Source organism: Acomys minous (genome assembly GCF_964271855.1).
Source record: "Acomys minous genome assembly, chromosome: 9".
Taxonomy (NCBI): Eukaryota; Metazoa; Chordata; class Mammalia; order Rodentia; family Muridae; genus Acomys; species Acomys minous.
Window position 1 is genome coordinate 85556060 of NC_140490.1, and position 21679 is coordinate 85577738.

Genomic DNA, 21679 nt, shown 5'->3' on the forward strand with positions numbered 1-21679 from the left:
TGTCACAGAAGCCAGAGAAATTGAACCAGGCCAGTGACTCATTGCAATAAATATTTACAAGTGTTGATGTGTGGACAGAGGGCCATATTCTGTGACTACAGCTGCCACAATGAATATTTTCTATGCTTTGGAGGTGTCTGTGTGTGTGTGTGTGCGTGTGTGTGTGTGTGCGTGTGCGTGTGCGTTTGCGTGTGCGTGTGTGTGTGTGTGTGTGTGTGTGTGTGTGTTATATTGAGTTACTAGGGCACAGGGCAAATATGCGGGGACAGGGAGGTGACTAAAACTGTGGTGCAGATTGTAAAACATAGAAGCAATGAAAAGGTTTTTTTTTAATGATTTCATGATAAAACTCCTAGAGAGAGTTAAGCTATCAGGAACAAATCTCAATATTATAAAGTTTACATATAACAAATCCAAAGTCAATACTTTGCTAAATTGAGAAAAACTCAAAGCAATCCTAGTAAATCAGATAGGGAGCTATCTATTCTCCTCATTACTTTTTTACCACAGTACTCAAAGCACTAGGTGCAGCAAAAAGCCAAGAAAATGAGATTAAGTGAAAAGAATAGGAAAATAAAAATAAAAATTACTTTATATATGATATATTCGTTAAAGATTCTACAAATTCCAACAAAACCAATTAGCATGTGCATTAACCACAAACACACTGGGATTGAGATCATGATTACATGCATAACAGTATTTTTAATGGAAGAGTTGAAGGATCTTTACAAGGCAAACTTCAAACCTCAGAAGAAACAGGCATAAGAAGACACTAAATGACTGAGAAGCATCCCATACTCACGAATTGGTAGACATAATATTGTGGAAATAACCATTCTACAAGAACAGTGTACAAATTCGATAAACTCTCAATCTAGTTTCCACATTTTTTGGAGAAACAGTCACAAAATTCTTATCAACCTATAAAATACCCAGATAATAAAACCTAATCAATCAAACAAACAAACAAAATAATGGAAAGCCTTAATTCTGTTTTTATACCATTGTCTGAAATTTTTAACAGGATAGACGAAAAGCTTTCTTTTTTGACTTCTAGATTATCTTAACTAGTATCATTGTTCATTATTTTTCAATGTTCTCACCATAAAATTTTCTAGTGACTCCATTTGGTCCTGGTCTGTTGTTGTTGTGAAACTAGACAACTGCATCAACCTAATTTCTGCTTATAGTTCTTTTTTAATTCTTTCCTTCATCTTGTTTTAATTTATTCTAAATATGCATCTAGAAATGTATCAATTTCTTTCACATGTTCCATCTTTCTCACACTTTATATGCAGTTACTGTATTTATGTAATATTCATTTCTTGCTCTCCAACTGTTTGAGTGACACAAATTTTCTTCAAAATTAACGACTGATTAAAAAAATCCCTATGAGCATATAAAGGTAGAGGAAGTCCCCCTCAGGAACAGTCATAGGGGAGGGGAGTAAGGGGAAATGGGAGGGAGGGAAGAATGGGAGGATACACGGTATGGAATAATTACTGAGTTGTAACAAGAATAAATTAATTTTTAAAAAAAGAACATCAAAAAAATCCCTGCCATACCTAATTTACAAAAAATATAGAAGGAAGAATAATCCTGAGCATGAAGAGCAAGAGACCTTGCTGTGATAATATTTGTTCTAGGAATAGCACAAAGTATATCAAAACTTCTTACCCACAAGACTGCCAAAACTGTGACCTAATCAAAGAAGCCACCAACAAACTTGGTAAACAAGATGAGAGAAACTTTGAAGGTCTCAAGCCTATATAACAAACTGCAGGTAACTGGTTAAATCTGGAAATGGAAAAGGTGCTCTTCCTCAGGGGAAAGGAACAAAAATATTGTAAGTATAATCTAAAATGCAAAAAAACTATCAAAGATTCAAGTATGTGATTTATCCTTATACTTTTGACAAGAATAGTAATCTAGTCTTATCAAAATAACATAACACTTGGGGAAAAAGATGCACCCTAACAGCCCTGCACTGGAAGCCAAGATGGAGAAGACCTCCACAGCCACCATGACCTTCCCCTTAGTGCTATGGTAGACAGGAAGAAAGGTGACCCAGACACTGCAGAACACCAGCATGCTGAAGGTCAGGAATTTGGCTTCATTGAACCTGTCAGGCAGATTTCTGGCCAAGAAAGCCACAGTGAAGCTACTCAGAGCCAAGAAGCCCAAGTATCCCAGGACAAGGTGGAATGCAATGGCTGAGCCTTTGTTGCACACAATGATGATCAGCCCATGTTCAGAGTGTGTATCTGTGTCAATGAAGGGTGGTGATGTCACCATCCAGATTCCACAGAGAACAAGTTGGACAGAGGTACAGATGGGAATGACAAAGTTAGGTGCCCCTGATACCAGCATCCATCTCGTTCTTCTTCCTGGAGTAGTCAGCTTGAAGGCCAGGATCACAGTAATTGTCTTGGCCAACACAGTGGACAAGGCCACTGTGAAAAAGACTCCAAAAGTGGTTTGCTGTAGGATACAGGTGCCTATGTTGGGATGCCCAATGAAGAGCAAGGAGCAGAGGAAACAGGATGTGAGAGAGATCAATAGGATGTAGCTTAGAATGAAGTTATTGGCTTTCACAATGGGCATGTCATGATATTTCACAAAAGTACCAAGTACAAGGGATGTGAGGATAGAGAAACACACGGACATGCAGGCCAGAGCCATCCCCAGTGGGTCCTCAAAAGCCAGAAAGGATACACGTCTTTGCAGGAAGTGTGTGTGCTCTGTGTTGGCATACTGGTCATCTGGACAGCTCACGCACTGCTCCATATCTGCAGAGAACATTAACAACAAACCATAATAAAATGTCATCATCATATACATAATAATTTAGTATCTATATTAATCAGAGCATATCACAGTAAACAAAATGTTGTTAAACAACAGCTTTTATCTTTTTTTGAGGTATGAAGCAGTGAAATCCGGATGCTCTAGAGCAATGCATCCCTGGTGTTGGAGCATACCACCTTCATGTTAAAGGGAGAAGAAAAGTTACTTATTTTAATGGGTAACTTTCACATTCATGAAAGGTTCTAAAAATAAGAAAAATACTTTGTCAGTGTCTTACGCATAGTAATATAAAATATCTAATATTAGTTAATTACTCAAAACTTACATTTATTATGTACAGATCTGTGGACTCTGTTTGTGGTGATTTGAGTGAAAATAGCCCAATATAATCAGGGATTTGAATGTTTGAATAGGGAATAGCATATTTGAAATTATAAGGTTATATGTTCTTGTTGGAGTTGCTTTGACCCAGTTGGAGTATGTGTGCCACTGCTAGAGAAATTGTGACTGATGGTGGGCTCACAGTTTTCTAAAACTCCAGCCTTCCACCTTGTCCCTCACTTCCTTTTTTGTTAGGATCTGTATGTAGAAAACTCCATCACTTTTCTGGAACCATCCATGGCTTCATGCTGCAATACTTCCTGACACTATGATAAGGGACAATGTCTGAAAATGTATTCAAGCCCCAATTACATGATTTCTATCATAACTGCTGTCATAGTCAATATATTGTTATGATCAGCCTGAACATGCTGCTAGTTGGCAAAATGTGAAATTTGGAACTTTGCACTAGGAAAGCAGTTGAATGCTTTAAGTGAGCATTAATAGGCAATACTAAGAAAGGCACAGAGGATCATACTTAGATATATTCTAACTATGTAGGACAAACTCAAAAAGTTTGAGAGGGGAAAATATTAGTAAATGGCCTAGAGACTTTTAATACTTTGTTTTTTATCTTTTTTCTAAATAAAAAGTCTGCCGGAGGCTAAACTGAATAATTTTTGATGAAATTTTTTGCCAGAGGAAATATTAAAATAGCCTAGTTTTGACTATCTCATATGGTTATTAGTTATATAGAACAATAAGGAAAAGGAGCTAGGACAGCAAAGAAAAATTCAAAACATGTAATTTTAGGAGAAAAATAGCAGCAAGAAGTGTAAGGGAGCTAAGTTCAGAGCTCAAGGCAATGAAAAGTTTAAAGAAAATCCTGATGCTAAGTGCAATCAATAGAGTGGCAAGCTCAGAGCAAGACCCACTGAGCTAAGCTTCCAATTTTTGAAAGGAAGGGGAAGACAAACTTAAGCCATGGAAGTTATCATCCAAAATATAAAGCTATTTAAAATGTATTTAAACAAGAGGCCAAGTTTTAGGTCCAATAATCAGAAAGCCCTGGAAGCTTTGGCCACATGGTTCTGATTTTACAGTAAAAGATAGAATTAAGGGATTATGAAATCTCCCACCATAACTAAGGAAATAGACTTAGCCAGGTATTTGTCAAATATTTCAATGTGTGGAAGCCAGGAAAGGCTATTGAGTACAACTATGGATGTGCAGACTGGGTTTTATTAGAGATCTCAGAATTTTTGGAGACGTCACAGTTATGAGATACCTGCCAAGGAAAGCTGAAGACAGAGGTTTAAACTAGCCCAAGACAGAAGTTTGTTTCAGCCCACAAAACTGGGAGAAGTTGGGAGTGTGAAGAGTGCCTTGACATCCCACATGGAGGTGCAGAATTTGGAGTTCTGTCTGCTGAGTTTGGATCTGTCTTTGGATTCCACAATGTGTCCTCTCTTTGCTTTGGCTCATTCCTTTTGAAATGGTAGTAATGTGTTCATTGTCATAGTATCTCGGCAGTATGGAAGTAATGATATGCTTTATTATTTTGCTTTACAAAGGGTTACAGTTAAGAGATTGCCATGAGTCTCAGAAAAGACTGTGAACTTTGGAAATATAAAAAGTGTTGAGACTGTGATAGATCATGAGGAGCTTCGAAGTTGGACTAACCGTTTTTGCATTAAGATGTGGCTTCAGGCCTATGGGACCAAAAAAGTGGTACATGGTGATTGGAATAAGTATAGCTACCAAAGGCTAAAGATTTCTCTGCTTGATCAATAGTGAGTAGCAGTATTGGAAAGGATTACTAGATGTTGCCTTGTGGTAGTAGATGCAGCCTTGTTTCAGATAGTGTGTCACTGAGAGTGGGGCTTTTTGATGTTAAGATCTCAAGCAGGCCCAGTGCCTCTCTCTCTCTCTCTCTCTCTCTCTCTCTCTCTCTCTCTCTCTCTCTCTCTCTCTCTCTCTCTCTCTCTCTCTCTCTCCCTCTGTTCCTGCTGCCTAAGTATCTGGCTATAGAACATTCTCCAGAACCATATCTGCCTGTGTGCTGCCATGTTCCCCGCCATCACAGTAATAGAATAAACCTCTGAAAGTGTAAGCAAGCCCTAATTAGATGCTTTCTTTTTAAGGAATTATTATGTTCATTGTGCCACTTCACAGCAATAAGTAACTTAATAAGACATCATTGGTAGCTTAAAAAGCCAACCAATACAATGCGTTGTGTGCATTGCTTCATACTCTTGGCCCTGTATCTCCATATAGCAAAAGGATATACAATTCCCTTAGGCACATACTGTTTGCATAAAGCAATATTTCCAATTAAGAAGCCTTACATCTCCTGTAACAAAATCCACTTCAGTTTAAGTTCATCACCTCAACAATTAACATAAGTATTTGGGAAAAAAGACATTTTCTCTTCAAATTGATATCTATTCCTATGATGTCTGGTATATGGAATTCTCTATATTAATACATACTTTTGTTTTAATCACTGCTCATATATTAGAAGCAAAAATCATAAGTACTCATGAATTTTGTATATCAGAGCATAAAAATATAAATTGCTCTTAAATATTTTATTTAAAAGTTTTTATATATATATATTATATGGCTTTAGTCTACCTCTCTAGTCCATTTGCTATCTACTTGAGAATAGAGGGAATATGTAGTATTGCTTCAAGTGATGGTATTGGAAGGTGCTCAAGGAGGAAAATGAAGTGGAAGTAATTATGTTTCAATTAAAATATATTTATATTAGGTAAATTCATGTGTGTATGAGGCATGCATAAAAGATTATCCATAGCTGTGTGTGTAATTTCCGTATGTCAGTGAGAGAACACAAGCACCTTTGCATGTTTTTGCTGTTCAGAAAACAATCACCAGCTATTTTTTTTCACTGACTACTCTTTGTGGTGAAGTCTCTTTTCATTCCCAACTATATATGCCAAGCTAAATATCATGCCACATTATGCATATTTTGGATCTTTCCTTCATTTCTCAGTAGCATGTGATTATTACTGAAGAAATTTACCACATCTTTGCATGCATCTGGGAATTTGCACTCCTGACATAACTAACATCACAGTAACTGCTTCTTTCTATGAGCTGTTCCCTAAGATCTTTTTTCTTTAGGGTTTTTTTTTTCATTTTATTTTTTTCCTTTATTAATTTATTCTTGTTATATCTCAATGGTTATCCCATCCCTTGTATCCTCCCATTCTTCCCTCCCTCCCATTTTCCCCTTATTCCCCTCCCCTATGACTGTTCCTGAGGGGGATTACCTCCCCCTGTATATGTTCATAGGGTATCAAGTCTCTTCTTGGTAACCTGCTGTCCTTCCTCTGAGTGCCACCAGGTCTCCCTCTCCAGGGGACAGGGTCAAAGGTGAGGCACCAGAGTATGTGAGAAAGTCATATCCCACTCTCCACTCTACTGTGGAGAATGTTCTGTCCATTGGCTAGATCTGGGTAGGGGTTTAAAGTTTACCGCCTGTATTGTCCTTGGCTGGTGCCTTAGTTTGAGCGGGACCCCTGGGCCCAAATCTGCCTATTATAATGTTCTACTTGTAGGCTTCTAGGACCCTCTGGATCCTTCTACTTTGCCATTCTCCCATGCTTCTCTCATCTAGAGTCCCACTAGAATGTCCTCCCCTCTGTCTCAGTTTCCTGGTAAGTGAAGGCTTTCATGGGACATGCCCCTTGGGCTAATATGCAGATATAAGTGAGTATATACCATTTGAGTCTTTCTGCTTCTGGGTTAACTCACTCATTATGATCATTTCTAGCTCAATCCATTTATCCACAAATTTTGTGAATTCCTTGTTTTTAATAGCTGAGTAGTATTCCATAGTGTATATGTACCATAGTTTCTTTACCCATTCTTCTACTGATGGACACTTAGGCTGTTTCCATGTTCTGGCTATTATGAATAAGGCTGCTATGAACATGGTTGAGCAAATTTTCTTGTTGTGCGCTGGAGCATCTTCTGGGTATATTCCAAGGAGTGGAATAGCTGGGTCTTGAGGAAGCCCTATTCCCAGTTTTCTGAGATAGCACCTAAGATCTTAAACACATTTTATTAAACAACAAGACTATGAGCTGGGTGCTAGGAGAAGAAGATTATGGACTGGTCATGGAAATTTAATTTATAGAAAAATCAAACAAGATTAGACATATGCATATCATAAAATTTTCTGGTAGAATACTAGTTACAAACTTTTTATTAAACATGTTATGGAAAATATAAGATATGTAACCATGACAATATAAGCAAAATGTGTGGTTTAAGGAAGGCAGTGCATGTTCATTTCATGGTCCGTAATATGCTTGATATTAGTACAATGATACACATAGTTTATGTCTTCAGTTTCCTTTCATGTCCTGTCAAAGTCTTAGTTTGAATAAAAAAAGATATTCAATTTCAGCAATTTCTTCTGCACACAATTACATACCTGTCTCATTAGACACTTCATTCTCTAGGCACTGGACACAATCAAAGCAGCATTCTGCTGTTTGTTCCTGATGTAATTTCCTGAATCCGGGAGTGCATGTCACACTGCATGTAGAAGTGGGAACCTAAGGCAGATGAAATAAGAATTGGTAACAGAGGTGGGTTATATATATTCTCCTGTTATCCTGTATTATCTTACTCAAGCAGTTAAACATGTCTTCTAAACTTATATTGAAAGTGAGGGGCATAAAATATTTAGGGCATTATGTAGCATTCCATGTTTCAATGCCTTGGTACAGAAATTAAGATTTCTTTCTTCCAAAAAGTGGGAAAGAGCCTAGGTCTCATTGGCACAGGAGACAACATCCTGAATGGAATGCCAACAGACCAGGCTCTAAGATCAACAACTAATAAATGGGACATAATGAAACTGAAAAGCTAATGTAAGGCAAAGACGCTGTGAGCAGAACAAAGTGACAGCCCACAGATTGGGAAAAGATTTTTACCAACCCTGGATCCAACAAAAGGGCTAATATTTAAAATATATAAAGAACTCAAGACATTAAACACCACCAAGCCAAATATTCCAATTTAAAATGGGGTACATATCTAAGTAGATAATGCTCAATAGAGGAATATATAATGCAGAGGAACATCTAAAGAAATACCCAATATCCCTTTTCATCAGGGAAATGCAAATCAAAATGACTTTGAGATTCCATCTTACACCTATCCGAATGGTGAAGATCAATAACTGAAGTGACAGCACAGGCTGGTGATGTTGTGGAGAAAGTGGAACACACCTCCACTGGTGATCTGAGTGCAAACTTGTACAACCACTCTGTAAATCAATATTGTGCTTTCTCAGAAAATTGGGAATAGTTCTACCCTGAGATCCAGCTACACCACTGCTGGACATATATCCGAAAGATGCTCCACCTTATGACAAGGACACTTGCTCAACTATGTTCATAGCAGCTTTAGTTGTAATAGCCAGAATCTAGAAACAACCTAGATGTCCTTCAACCAAAGTATGAATAAAGAAACTGTGGTTCATCTACACAATGGAATACTACTCAGCCTTTAAAAACAAGGAAATCTTGAAACTTGAAAGCAAATGGATGGAGCTAGAAATGGTCATCCTAAATTAGATAAGCCAGACCCAAAAAGACACACGTGGTATATACTCATTCATGTGTGTGTGTGTGTGTGTGTGTGTGTGTGTGTGTGTGTGTGTGTTTGTACCAATATAGATGTCCTCTGAGAAACTCCACCAAATGGGAGATAGGGACAGTTACTGAAAATTGAAGCTAGACACTGGGCAGAGTGCACAGCATGTAGCTAAGAGTGGGGAAATGGAAGGTCTGGGCTGGAGCAGGAGCTCCACAGGGAGACCAACAAGGCCTGTGCGTGGAGGCACAGGGGGCTCTCCACAGACTGATGATCCATGCAGTGAAAACACGTGCAAAGAACCAAGAACACTTTTTCAAATGTAGTCAAAAACTTCAAATTCTCCACATGGAAAAAAGGGGGAGCTGTTGCTAAACCTCTACTATGCACTTGGGGGCCCACTACTTTGCCTTTGCCCCTTAGCAAGATTGTGCAGTGGGCACACAGTGGAAGGGAAGGCAGACTACCCTGGTGATAGGCTGTTCCCAGAGGTCTAGGGCAGGGGAATAAGCAGGAGAGGGAGGGAGGATGGCAATGGGAAGATGAGAGGGAGGAGATAAGAAATAGGAGGTATAATGAATAAATTGTAATAAATAAAGTATACACTTAAAAATCTGAACAGAGAAGAAGGCTGCTGCAGAGATAGATAAATCAAGAACCACACAAGGTGAGGAGCTACACACTCATCACAACTGTAGTACATAGACAGCACAGGCTCCTCATGGGTCCCACAATATGGATAGTATGGAACACCTCTGACATGGACATGGGCCTCCTAAAGCTGTTCACTTATTCCCTGTAGGGTGGCCATGACAAGCCACAGAGGAAGAGGTTATATGTAGCACAGGAGACACTGGATAAACTGAGGTCAGACTTTAGGGGAGGAGAGATTCCCTCTCTAAAGACTAGGGGAGGGATGGTAAGCGGATAGGATTGGGAAGCATTAAGCAAGGGGGCTGCAATCTGGATATAAAGAATTCAAAAGAATTCAAACTGCTAATCCCACTACATAGAAATAGCTGTGAGACCAGCTGAGATACGAATATATATGCATAGACAAGGCTTCATGTTGGTCACAGATCCTCTGAGAATTATTACTATCGGCCATTCTTAGTAGACCATAAAGGAAGATTTTCAGATGTCTTACTTCTGCTCATTCAATGAGCAAAGAATCAGCCTTAATAGATCTGTACATCCCACACACCTCATACAATTATAATGTTAGAACTGTGTAATGCTTGTGAGAAATTATGTTTTCAGAACAAAACACCCATACGCTGAAGCTGGATGAAACCTGACAGAATTCATGTCTCTCAGCATGCTGCACGCTGACATCCTGCATGCCCCTTGTTCCAGCCCCAGCACCTCAGTTGCTCTTCCCCACGAGAATCGGATAGCTTGATAGAAAGCTTCCGATGCCAATTCATCCAGCATTTCAGCCTGTCCCTTACAGGACTCCTATTAAGCCTGGAATCTCTCAACATTTAGAAACTGGACCACTAATGCAATCCCTGGATTGGTTAACCATTTTCACTGATTTGGGTGGGGGGGGACCACTTCTAGGTATTATTTGCCCCAAATCAGCTGAAGAAACTTTAAGAGAATGATGTCCAGCTTCCTCTAAGGGCGTTTGGGTAGGTTTGTTTGCTCTTTTGGTCTACAATATGGGTGAAATGGAATGTCATATTAGGTGTTCAGGAAAGCCAGAGGCAAATATGTGCATTTATTATCTGCATTTATAAAAATTGTGAGTCATCAAACATGAATGCTAAGAACTGAGCTTGCATCTTTTACAAGAAGAGCAATTGTTCTTAACTAAGCCATCATTTCAATGCCACAATTTTTATAACATAAAAATATGCATAATTGAAGTCATCTGTACATACCAGTGTTCCTCCCATGGACCACTCTACGTCTTCGGATATATGCAATTTTTGGCTTTGTGGGAAATAAGGGGAATAGTCTCCTATTTTCACTTTTAATCCAAACCCTTGTGGAAAATTCCAAATGTTGAAAATGTCATAATCTGCACACACTCTTTTTCTCCAATTCATGTTCACTAGCTCTCCAACAGGGTTAGTAAATACAATGTTCTTCAGAAAAGAAGCTACCTAAAGGAGATGCATCATTAAGTAGTTACATATACCTACCCAGGAAGGCCAAGTGACGTTGTGAATATTCAACAATTTCCAATATAGCCCAGAAAAGACATTTATGTTGATGGTTACCTATCCAGTGAAAGACAAGAAGATATCTCATGGGTAATTAAGTTATATTATACTTCATTTCTATGTGTTATGGTGGAAATGTCAGAAAATGTTTACCAAATATTGAGTAACATCAAGCACGAGATCTTTACATTCATCACTTGTGTGAAAAATGTCAATACACCAACTAAGTAGTTTGGATGTCAAGTCTCTCTCTCTCTATGTGTGTGGAGCAAAATTTTTCAAAGTAGAAGCTAAATAACTAAGACAATAAGAGGCCTGGAATCTGTTTAATGGAAGATAGGTAGTGAGTAAATCACGTAAATATTGTATACATATAAAAAATACAAATAATTTTAATAAAATGTGTATTCGTTATTTGTCTACATAATTAATTGATGTTTCATAAAAATAATTATTCATGACTCTGGTCAATACATGGTTCTCTTGAGAAATAAATATTCTGGTTGCCACTTGTGTACTTTGTGAGAGAAATTTTAGTTTTTTCTCATATTGAACTCATTTAGTGAATGCTCAGATGCATTCTCAAAAAAAATGATTGATCTTCATACAAAAATGTTGTCATCCATTTAATGTTCATTTTGTGTTGGGAATGGTCGAATGTATTTTTATGCTAATTACTACTTGCTGTCTCTGGGATCCACATTTTGATTAATAAAAAGCCATCCTACCTGGGCAGGGCAGAAGAGATAAAGATGTGGCTAAGATTCCTGGGCTTAGAAGGGAGACAGGAATGCTGGGAAGAAGAAGAGAGAAAGAGACCCAAGGGGGTCCTGGGAGAGAGGAGAATAAAGTCCCCATGGGTTAGATGGAAAAGAAACAAATGGCTGGTGTGGATGGAGATTTAGCCCATATAAAGAACATTAACCTGTATTTGTAATCATGGATGGGAGGTAGCTTGATAGAAATTATTAGAAGCAGGTAGCATGGGATTGGGGCATACCTACCCCACTACCTATTTCGACTATGGAAAATAGTTTAGAGGATAAATGTCTGCTCTGGCCCAGGTTATTTTAAGATATAACAAGTATCTGTGTCTTAATTGATTGCTAGATGGAAATACCAATATTACAGATAACTTAATAACAACAATCTTGTGTAGTATATTCATCCATTTAAAATTTTTATATTAGGGAGTTTTAAGGTTCAGAAAACCTTATACTCAGAGAATAATTCATATGATCATTTGTGGGGCTATTTTAAATATCATAACTTAACCATATTCAATGTAAGATAATTTACCTGCTGACAGTCAGAGAATATTCTTATGAGTTCTGCTGTTTGCTGAGATTCTACTTGTTGAAGAATGAATTCATGGTAGGTGTGGGCCACAGCATAAACAGCATTGTATAAGTTGTAACCTACTTCACTCAGAGCCATCATAAATTTATGCTGCAATAACCATTCCAAAGAAGTGTTGAATGAACAAGGATTCATTGTGCTATAGTTGGTACAGGAAATTGAACAGTTAAAATGATTCCACTTTTGTCTCATCCCAGAAATGTCTACTGGGTATTTGGAAGTGCTCATTGATTCCATAAAATTTCTAAATTTAGAAATATCACCATGGTGATGTCCAAAAGTGATAGTCCCATGGAAGGGGTCAAGGCGGAAGTCTTCCTTAGATGTGATGACATCCCATTGTGAGGTGGTGACCCAGATTCTCCGTACACCTAAATATACCCATCTTCTGAAGCTGGCTTCTAGGGTAGAGTTCATTTCACCATAAATGATAACAACCTTTGCTGTGGATGTCATGATTTGTTTCTCATATATTACACCCCTTGTCACATAAAACTGCATATTATCTGGGATCACATTCTCAAAAGATAAACAGATTCCATTAATTTGCATCTCTTCTTTCAACTCTGAGAGAAACTGGATGCCCTGGTCATCATCTGAGATGACCAAGCCTATCCAGGACCAGGAAAAATAAAGCATCAAAGAGACCATGGCCTGGGTCAAACATGTATCCTTGTGTGCTATCTGGTATATGTGGGGAAACTGGACATTGTCATTCAGAATAGAAAGAAATGGTCCAATGAAAATCTGAAGGATGAAAAACAGAAGAAGCTATGTGAGGAATATGCTTGGTTGGAAGTTCTTTCTTAGATATGTTGTGTTACTCACCCCCCTGAATTCCTATAAAGGACATTAAGATCACTTTCTAAATGCCCTGTACTATTCCAATAGAATTCTTTAATGTTACTGACAAACCTGAATTTTCAGCCAATGTTTTTGTGTTTCTCCATTTCCCTCATATTTTGTAATACAAGGAAATGTTAGTGACATATCAATATCAGATGCTTTAATTCTTTAGAATATACAGATCAGCACACACAAACCCATGCTGCCCATTCATTCTCTGTTATAATTTAGAGTTGGCAGAGATAAATCATTACCTCTCCTTTTTAATCATCACACAGTCTCACCTGTGGACTTCTAGTATAAATTGCCAGTTTTAAAGATATAGTCCATGATGGTCCTAAAAGTGCTATATCACAAAGAGACGATCCACAGATATACTTAGCAAATGTTTGAGTATTGTTTTCTGATGAAATTTGTTTCTCAGTTATTTCCCATGGTTCAAAACAGAAGCCAACAGGAAAGTTAATAATCAAAGACCTGTTGGGTAAAATGTAAGAGTTCTTGTTGATCTCATCAGTAGCAAAAAGCAGTACAAGAATAAACTCATATTTCCATGTTGGTATTCTGAAAGGAAACACAAGATCATTATGGAGAATGTTGCAAAAATGAAAAATTCAAATCAATTGAAGTCAATCATTTAATATACTCACTCTAAATTTCAAAAAGAACAATGTATCTTACTTAATGTAAGAGAATAGAAGAAGTCTTTAAAGACTAAAGCACTTTAAGACTTATTAGAATAGAACATTCTCCTATGAGACTATCTGGACAAAAATACAAAAGAGGTTTTTTTTGATACCTGAATACCATCCATGAACTAGAACAAAGCCCTAGACATTTTATCTGCTATATATTTGTCTTAGAATTCTCAATTTAGAGAAGCATAAAAAACATAACTTCAACAATATGTCTAAGTCATGGCACTTTATCCCATAATTATTAAAAATATATAAAAAGGGATTACCCAAGATAGAGTTACCCATTGTGGACCATGTCTTGGGAGCAGAGGAACAGAGGCTGCCAAACTGACTACAGGGAAAGAGGTGGGGAAGATCAGAACCAGGACCCCCCATTCCCCATCATGGCTGATGTTCCCCTGGTTTGGGGGTCAAAAGCTTTATGAACCCTGCACTCCTCCAAATACTTGAGGGGACAATGGCCTCCTAGAAAAGAGAGGGTCTATGCAGCAAAATAGAGTTTGAAGAGCCCAGTCCAACACAAGCCACAACCCACATTATCTGTTATCTGTATAAGACCCATGGGACAGGTGAGAAGCTCTCAGCTTGGGTCTGTCTCCACCCACATACTGCTTATAGGTATGGCCCACTGGGGAAACAGAAATCTAACAAGAAAAGGTGAGGTGGGCACTGGCCACAACCCACATTAGCTGCCAGTTCAATAGTCCTGTGAATCACCCAAGCATCTTTGCACTTGGACTGCTCTCTGCCTAACCAATACTTACCAGCCTGGCCCATCTGGATCACACAAAGTAAACCAACAGAGGTGAGTTGGGCTTCAGACACAACACACAGTATCCATTATCCCAAGGAGGCCTGAGGGGCACCTCAGTGGATATCAGATTGAAGCTCTCTCAACCTGCTCCTCTCCTGCCTGAGCCAACTGAGACACAGACAGGGAACTCTGTAGAGCTGCACTGCATGCAGGCTCCAACATTCATTGCCCACCATCCTGAGAAGACCTCAGGGGAGCTCTAGCAAATAGCTGTCAGCTTAGAGTTCTCTCTACAAACCCCCAACCTGCCTAACCCATGTGGGACAAACACATAGAGTGAGCCCATTGGAGTATCCTCCAGTCCCACTCACAACAGAGACAACCAAATGGCTAGAGAACAGCACAAAAAGAAAAAACTCATGAAAACAAATAACCCATTTAAGAAATGGGGTTCAGAATTAAACAGAGAATTCTCAACAGAGGAATATCGAATGGCTAAGAAACACTTAAAGAAATGCTTAACGTCCATAGTCATCAGAGAAATGCAAATCAAAATGACTCTGTGATTCCATCTTACACTCATCAGAATGGCTAATTTCAAAAGCTCAAATGACAGCACATTCTGTTGAGGCTATGAGGAAAAGGGAACACTCCTTTTTTTGCTGGAGGGAATACAAAATTGTACCATTTTGGAAATCAATCTGGTGCTTTCTCAGAAAATTGGGAATAAGGCTACCTCAAGACCCACATATTCCACTCCTTGGAATATACCAAGAAGATACTCCATCACAAAACCAGGACATATGCTCAACAATGTTCATATCAGCCATATTCATAATAGGCAGAACCTGGAAACAACCTAGATGTCAATCAGTCAAAGAATGGATAAAGAAACTGTGGTACATTTACACTATGGAATAATTCTTAGTGATTAATAAGAAGGAAATCCTGATATTTGTGGACAAAGGGATGGAACTAGAAATGATCATCCTGAGTAAGTTAACGGAGACCCAGAAAGACCCACATGGTATATACTCACTTATAATTGGATACTAGCCCAAGAGGGATATCCCATGAAAGTCTTCACTTACCAGGAGATTGGGATAGATGTGAGGACTTCCTACTGGGACTCTAGGTAGGAGTAGTATGGGGGAATAGGGAAATAGAAGGATCCAGAGGGTTCTAGAAACCTACAAGAAGCACAACATGGTGGGTGGATATGGACCCAGGGGGATCTGCTCAAATATTGCACCAACCAAGGACAATACTTGCAGTGGACATTGAAGTCCTACTCAGATCTAGCCAATGGATAGAACATTATCCACAATTGTGTGGGGAGCAGGACTGACTCTGACATGAACTCTGATGCCACATATTTGACCACTTCCCATTGGTAAGGAGGCCTGGTGGCACTCCAAGAACAGATAAGCAGACTACCAAGATGAGATTTAATAGGATCTGACCATATGGTAGGTAAGTATGCCTGTTCTGTCACAGACCTATGGGAGGGCAATAGGAAGAGAGAAGGAAGGAGGACGGAACAGGAGGATACATGTGAGGGATAATAATTGAGTTGTAATCTGAATAAATAAATTAAAAACATTAAAAAAGAAACTGGAGAGTTCTCATACTGGCAAATTAAATGCACACCTGAAAGCTCTAGAACAAAAACAGGCAAACACAGCCAATTGGAGTAGAGAACAGAAAGTAAACAAACTCATGGCTGAAATGAATATATTAGAAACAAAGAGAACATTACAAAAAATCAATGAAACCAAGAACAGGGTTTTTGAAACATCAACAAGAGAGACAAACCCTTGGCCAATCTAACTAAAAGGCAGAGAGACAGTATCCAAATTAACAAAATTATAAATGAAAAGGGGACATAACAACAGACACTGATGATATCCCAAGAATCATTAGGTCTTACATCAAAAGTTTGTATCCCACAGAACTGGAAAATCTAAAGGAAATGCACAATTTTCTTCATAGATTTCACTTACCAAAGTTAAAACAAAGTCAGGAAAACAGTTGAAACAGTCCAATAATCCCTAAAGGATATAGAAGTAGACATCAAAAGTCTCTAAACCACTAAATCCCCAGGGCCAGATGGTTTTAAATAAAAATTCTACCAGATATTCAAAGAATATCCAATATCAATACTCCTCAAGCAATTCAACAAAATAGAAACAGAAGAAACTCTTCCCACTCATTCTATAAAGCTACAGTCACCCTGATCTGATGTATAAACCACACAAAGACTCAACAAAGAAAGTCTGAAACCAATTTCACTCATGAATATTAATGTAAAAAAATTCTCAACATCATATGGGGAAAATGCCCAAATAATCTTAAACGATATCCAGTAAAAGATAGTTTGGAGGTATATCCATCCATGACTTCAAGCTAAACTATACAGCTATAATAATAAAAACTGCATTGTATTGACATAGAAACAGACTGCTTCATCAGTGGAATTGAATCAAAGTCCCTAAAATAAGCCCACACACCCGTGGGCACTTGATTTTTTTTTTTTACAAAAAAGCCAAAACCATACAGAGAAAAAAGGAAAGTATTTTCAGCAAATTCTGCCAGCCTAATTGGAATATATATATATATGCAAATAGATCTCTATTTGTCACTCTATACAAAAATCAAGTGCAAAGGGATCGAAGACCTCAACACAAAACCAGGAACACTAAATCTACTAGTAAGAAAGTTGGAACCAGCTTTGAACTCATTGGCACAGGAGATAGTTTCCTGAACAAAACACCAACGAATCACGTTCTAAGATAAACAATTCAACATCAGTGGTGTCAAATCTTCAATAAAGAGACACAGACTAACAGAGCAGAGGCGTAAACAGGACCCAACATTCTGTTGCATACAAGAAATATGTCTCATCCATAAAGATAGACATTACCTGACAGTAAAGGACTAGAAGAAAGACTTCCAAGCAAACAAACACAAGAAGCAAGCTGGAGTACCCATTCTAATATCTAATAAAATTGACTTTGAACCAAAATTAAATAAAAGAGATAAGGAAGGACCCTTCATACTCATCAAAGGAAAACTCAATCATGATGACATCACAATTCTGAAAGTCTATGCCCCTAACAAGGGCACTCTTGTTTGTATAAGAAACTTGAATAAAGCTTAGACCACATATTGATTCCCACACATTAATAATGGGAGACTTCAACAACCTCCTCTCATCAAAGGATATGTCAAGGAAACAGAACTTGAAATGAGAAATAATGACACTAACTGAAGTCATCAATAAAATGATACCTAACAGATATCTACACAACTTTTCAACCAAACACCTAGCACTTCGTGGAATCTTCTCCAAAACTGACCTTCTAGTGGGTCACAAAGCAAGCCTCAACAGATGCAAGAAGATTAAAATAATACCTTGAAGCCTATCATACCACCATGGTATGACACACTTGGAAACTGAAAAAAATCTCTACCCAATGATGACTGGGTCAGAAAACATAGCACTAAGAGCCTTCAAGAAGAGATTAGAAACATCTCATACAAGCACATCTGGAAGCCCTAGGCAAAAATAAACATTGGTCTGGGTTAGGTCCTCTGCAACATTCTGTTGTTAACTTGGAATGTTTGTAGGATTCCTACAAGTAGGAATAGAAGTGTCTCTGTATCCTCTTCACACCCTTTTTCTTATACCTGAGGTGCCTCGCCCACCCTTGGTGTAAAGGTTTGTACCTAGTTTGTGGCATCTTTTTTTGCCATGTTCAGTTGATATCACTGGGAGGTCTGTTCTTTTCTAAAGGAAATAGAGGAGCAGTGGATCTCTGGGGAAATGAGAGGTGGACAAGAACTAGAAGGAACTGAAGAGGGAGTGGAAGCTGTAGTCAGAATGTATTGTATGACAGAATAATTTTTAAAAGACTAATAAACAAAAAAGCTGCAGAAAGTTCTGTGGAAAACCAAAGAAACAAGCAAAAAACAAAAATAAAACAAAATAAAAACTGTGGGGAAACCCTACTAAAATTCTATTAATTTCTGTAGGATGAGACTCCACATTTTACTCTTGTTCTTTTGGTTTCTACTTATGTCCTAACACACAATAGCAGTAGAAGCACTATGATCAATCTCCAAGGTATTTACACCCCTTTCTAATGAGTAATTCTCTTTCTAGTAAACCCTCAAGTACTTCATGGAGAGAATAGGTTCTGAGAAATGCATCTTTAGGCAATTCCATCATTATACATGTAGAATATACTCAAACGAACCTAAATGTTCTTCCTTACTGCACAATCAGGCTGTACTACCGAGATTATCACAGCTCTGTTCTGCATTAACCAACATAGTACATGGCCCATGCTCATATATCTGTGTGCTGGGGACTTTCAAATCTGTCTTGTCTTTTTACTCCCTTAAGTCTGCTGGAACTAAGCCATCACATGTTTTCTATATATAGTACCTTTCAGCAAAACTATGCTGAATTAGGCTAATGGTTACAATAATATTTATTTTTGTTTGTATATATTTTTATATATTTTATATAAATATATTTTTTATATATTATAGATTAAAAAGTAGCTACTTTCAGAAATCTTTATATCTGACTTTTACCCTTTAGACACAGGAAAATTAAATTGACCATTAAAGTGATAATGCGTAATTCTATCTATCTCCATGATTACTACTGGAATGTTCAAACAAATTCAACTTGAGGCTGCACTTGTGAGGAAGTCTGATAAAATTTCACACAAAAATATTTATAGTACCTTTGGGATTTCTGATAGTCTCTGGAAACTGATAAGATAGTGGATAAAAAGGCAAGAGGAACCATGAAAAATGAGTACATGCTTGCAGTTCCAACTTCTTAGAAAGGCTGAAGCAAGATGTCTTGGGCCCAGTAGACTGTGGCCATCCTGAGAAACATGGTTGTGCTGGCTAATTTTGTGTTAATGTGAGGTAAGTTAGGGAAGAAGAAATATTTTTAATTTTATTGATTTATTCATATTACATCTCAATGGTTATCCCCTCCCTTGTATCCTCCCATTCCTCCTTCCCTCCCATTTTTCCCCTTACTACCCTCCCCTATGACTGTGACTGAGGGGGACTTCCTGCCCCTGTATATATGCCCATAGGGTATCAAGTCTGGAAGAAGGAATCTTAATCAAGAAAATATCCTCATGAAATAGTCCTATAGGCGAATCTAGAGGACATTTTCTTGATTGATGATTGATATCAGAGCCCAGCTCAAACCGAAGTGTCACCTCTTGGCAGGTGCTTGTTGGTTAGTACAGGAAAGCTAGCTGAGCAACCCATGGGGAGAAGACAGACAACAATCTGCCATGGCTGCAACATCAGTCTCATCTCTGACTGCCCACTAATGATGGACTATAATGTGGAAGTGTAAGCTGAAATAAACACATTCCTCTCCAGTAAATAAATATAAAGTAATGGAAAACATATGGAAATGTCAGTCAGCTGCCTTGATCAGCAAATAACGTATATATGTCTTGAAGTTTACACTGCTAATGATAAGTACATATGATAATTAAGTGTTCATTCAAATGTTAAAGATATAAATGTTAAGCATATTTTCATTATATGTATTGAATATGTGCAATCCCCTAAATTCTGTATGATTTGTAAATGTTGGCTTAAATAAATAATGCAATAAGGTATAGGCCATGTTGGTATTTTTTGAAGTGTCACTAAGGAAATTTTTCATTATTCTCCATATAAGGGGGAGTATGAAAGATGAGACAACAGAAATGCAAATCCTGAAGGCCTAAGCTGAAAAATAATAATATGAAGCGACCATCAGAATTAAAGTGGGTACAGTGCATTATGGCTAACAGTTGTAAAATATGTTCTACAAAATCCACATGAGATGCAATTGAAAGGACATATTGCATGAGAATCAGAGACTAAAGAAACCATAGAAAAGGTCAGTACATATATAAATAAAGCCCAGGCACATTCTATGTGCAAAGTTGATGAATTTAAATACTTTTTCCCTCCTCTCTATGCTCTGCAGTCACCACTATTAAGTTCTGACACTTGGCATATAAGAACTTCATAAACAAACTGAATGTCTCCTTTTCAATGAGTAGTATTTTACTTCTCCTAAAATGTCTTTAATGTTATATGTTTTCACTAATTAATCTGAGCAATTATCATGTCTCTCATATCAATCATGCCACAGATCTGTAACTGAGCATATGCACAAGGGAAACAAAGTAAAGCTGTGGAGATATCGAATCTTACAAGCTGATTTTTTTCCCATAATTATTGTCAGTTCCATAATGACATTAGAAACTGGTATAGATTTTAAATCAATGCATATGTGTAGTCACAATACATATGTAATATTCCACATGTGATCATTTATATCGGAAACATACTTTTCTATGTATGAAAACTGACCCTATTATTAAAGACCAAAATTAAGTAACCCTCTTTTTAAAGACCCTCAGGAATACATGATGATGGAAGAATTCTTGGCACTTGACACTGGAAGGGACACAGTGGTGCAGCCTCTTCTCATTGAACTCATACCTGTGGTGTGGATTGTGTTTCCATGTCAGATCATGAGACCTTGTGCAATAACAACTTTCAACATAAGGTGATCCATGAGGCAGAAAAGTGAAACCTGAATCTCTTATCTTACAGCTTAGGGAACTGGAGTATAATATAAGAAATCCACACTACAATGAAATGCACTTGAAAATATTAAAAATAATGATGAATAAAGAAGAAATGTTTCTGTAGTTCTCCTAATGTTACTAAGGGAAGTACAGGACAGAAAACCTCATAGTTTCACTACACAAGCAAAGATTTTTAATCCATGACATTCATGAAGGAATGAAGAAGTTAATGGTTTTAATGACTTACTTAAAATCAATGAGAATGTTATAAATATCTTCCTCCATAGGTGCATCAGATATATAAAAAATAAAATTACAGTCCGTCCGTAAATCTCCATCATCATCTTCACTGTGTTTTATTCTCCAAAAGCAGGTGGGTTCTGTCAAACTGCACAAGATGAGAGAGAATTTCAGAAGCAAGAAGGAAATAATGAAAGCATGCAGCTTCCTCAT

At 37.7% G+C, this 21679-nt stretch overlaps 1 protein-coding gene across 1 annotated transcript; it reads right to left on the reverse strand.

Annotated features, from left to right (window-relative positions):
- Positions 1–1887: 1887 nt before the first annotated feature.
- Positions 1888–21679, reverse strand: LOC311605027 (vomeronasal type-2 receptor 116-like; the record flags this gene model as incomplete). The annotated part of the gene is made up of 6 exons (XM_084795328.1): positions 1888–2792; positions 7598–7721; positions 10653–10877; positions 12237–13043; positions 13427–13706; positions 21474–21679. The coding sequence occupies 6 exons, from the start codon at positions 21677–21679 to the stop codon at positions 1888–1890; spliced, it is 2547 nt and encodes an 848-aa protein (XP_084651454.1).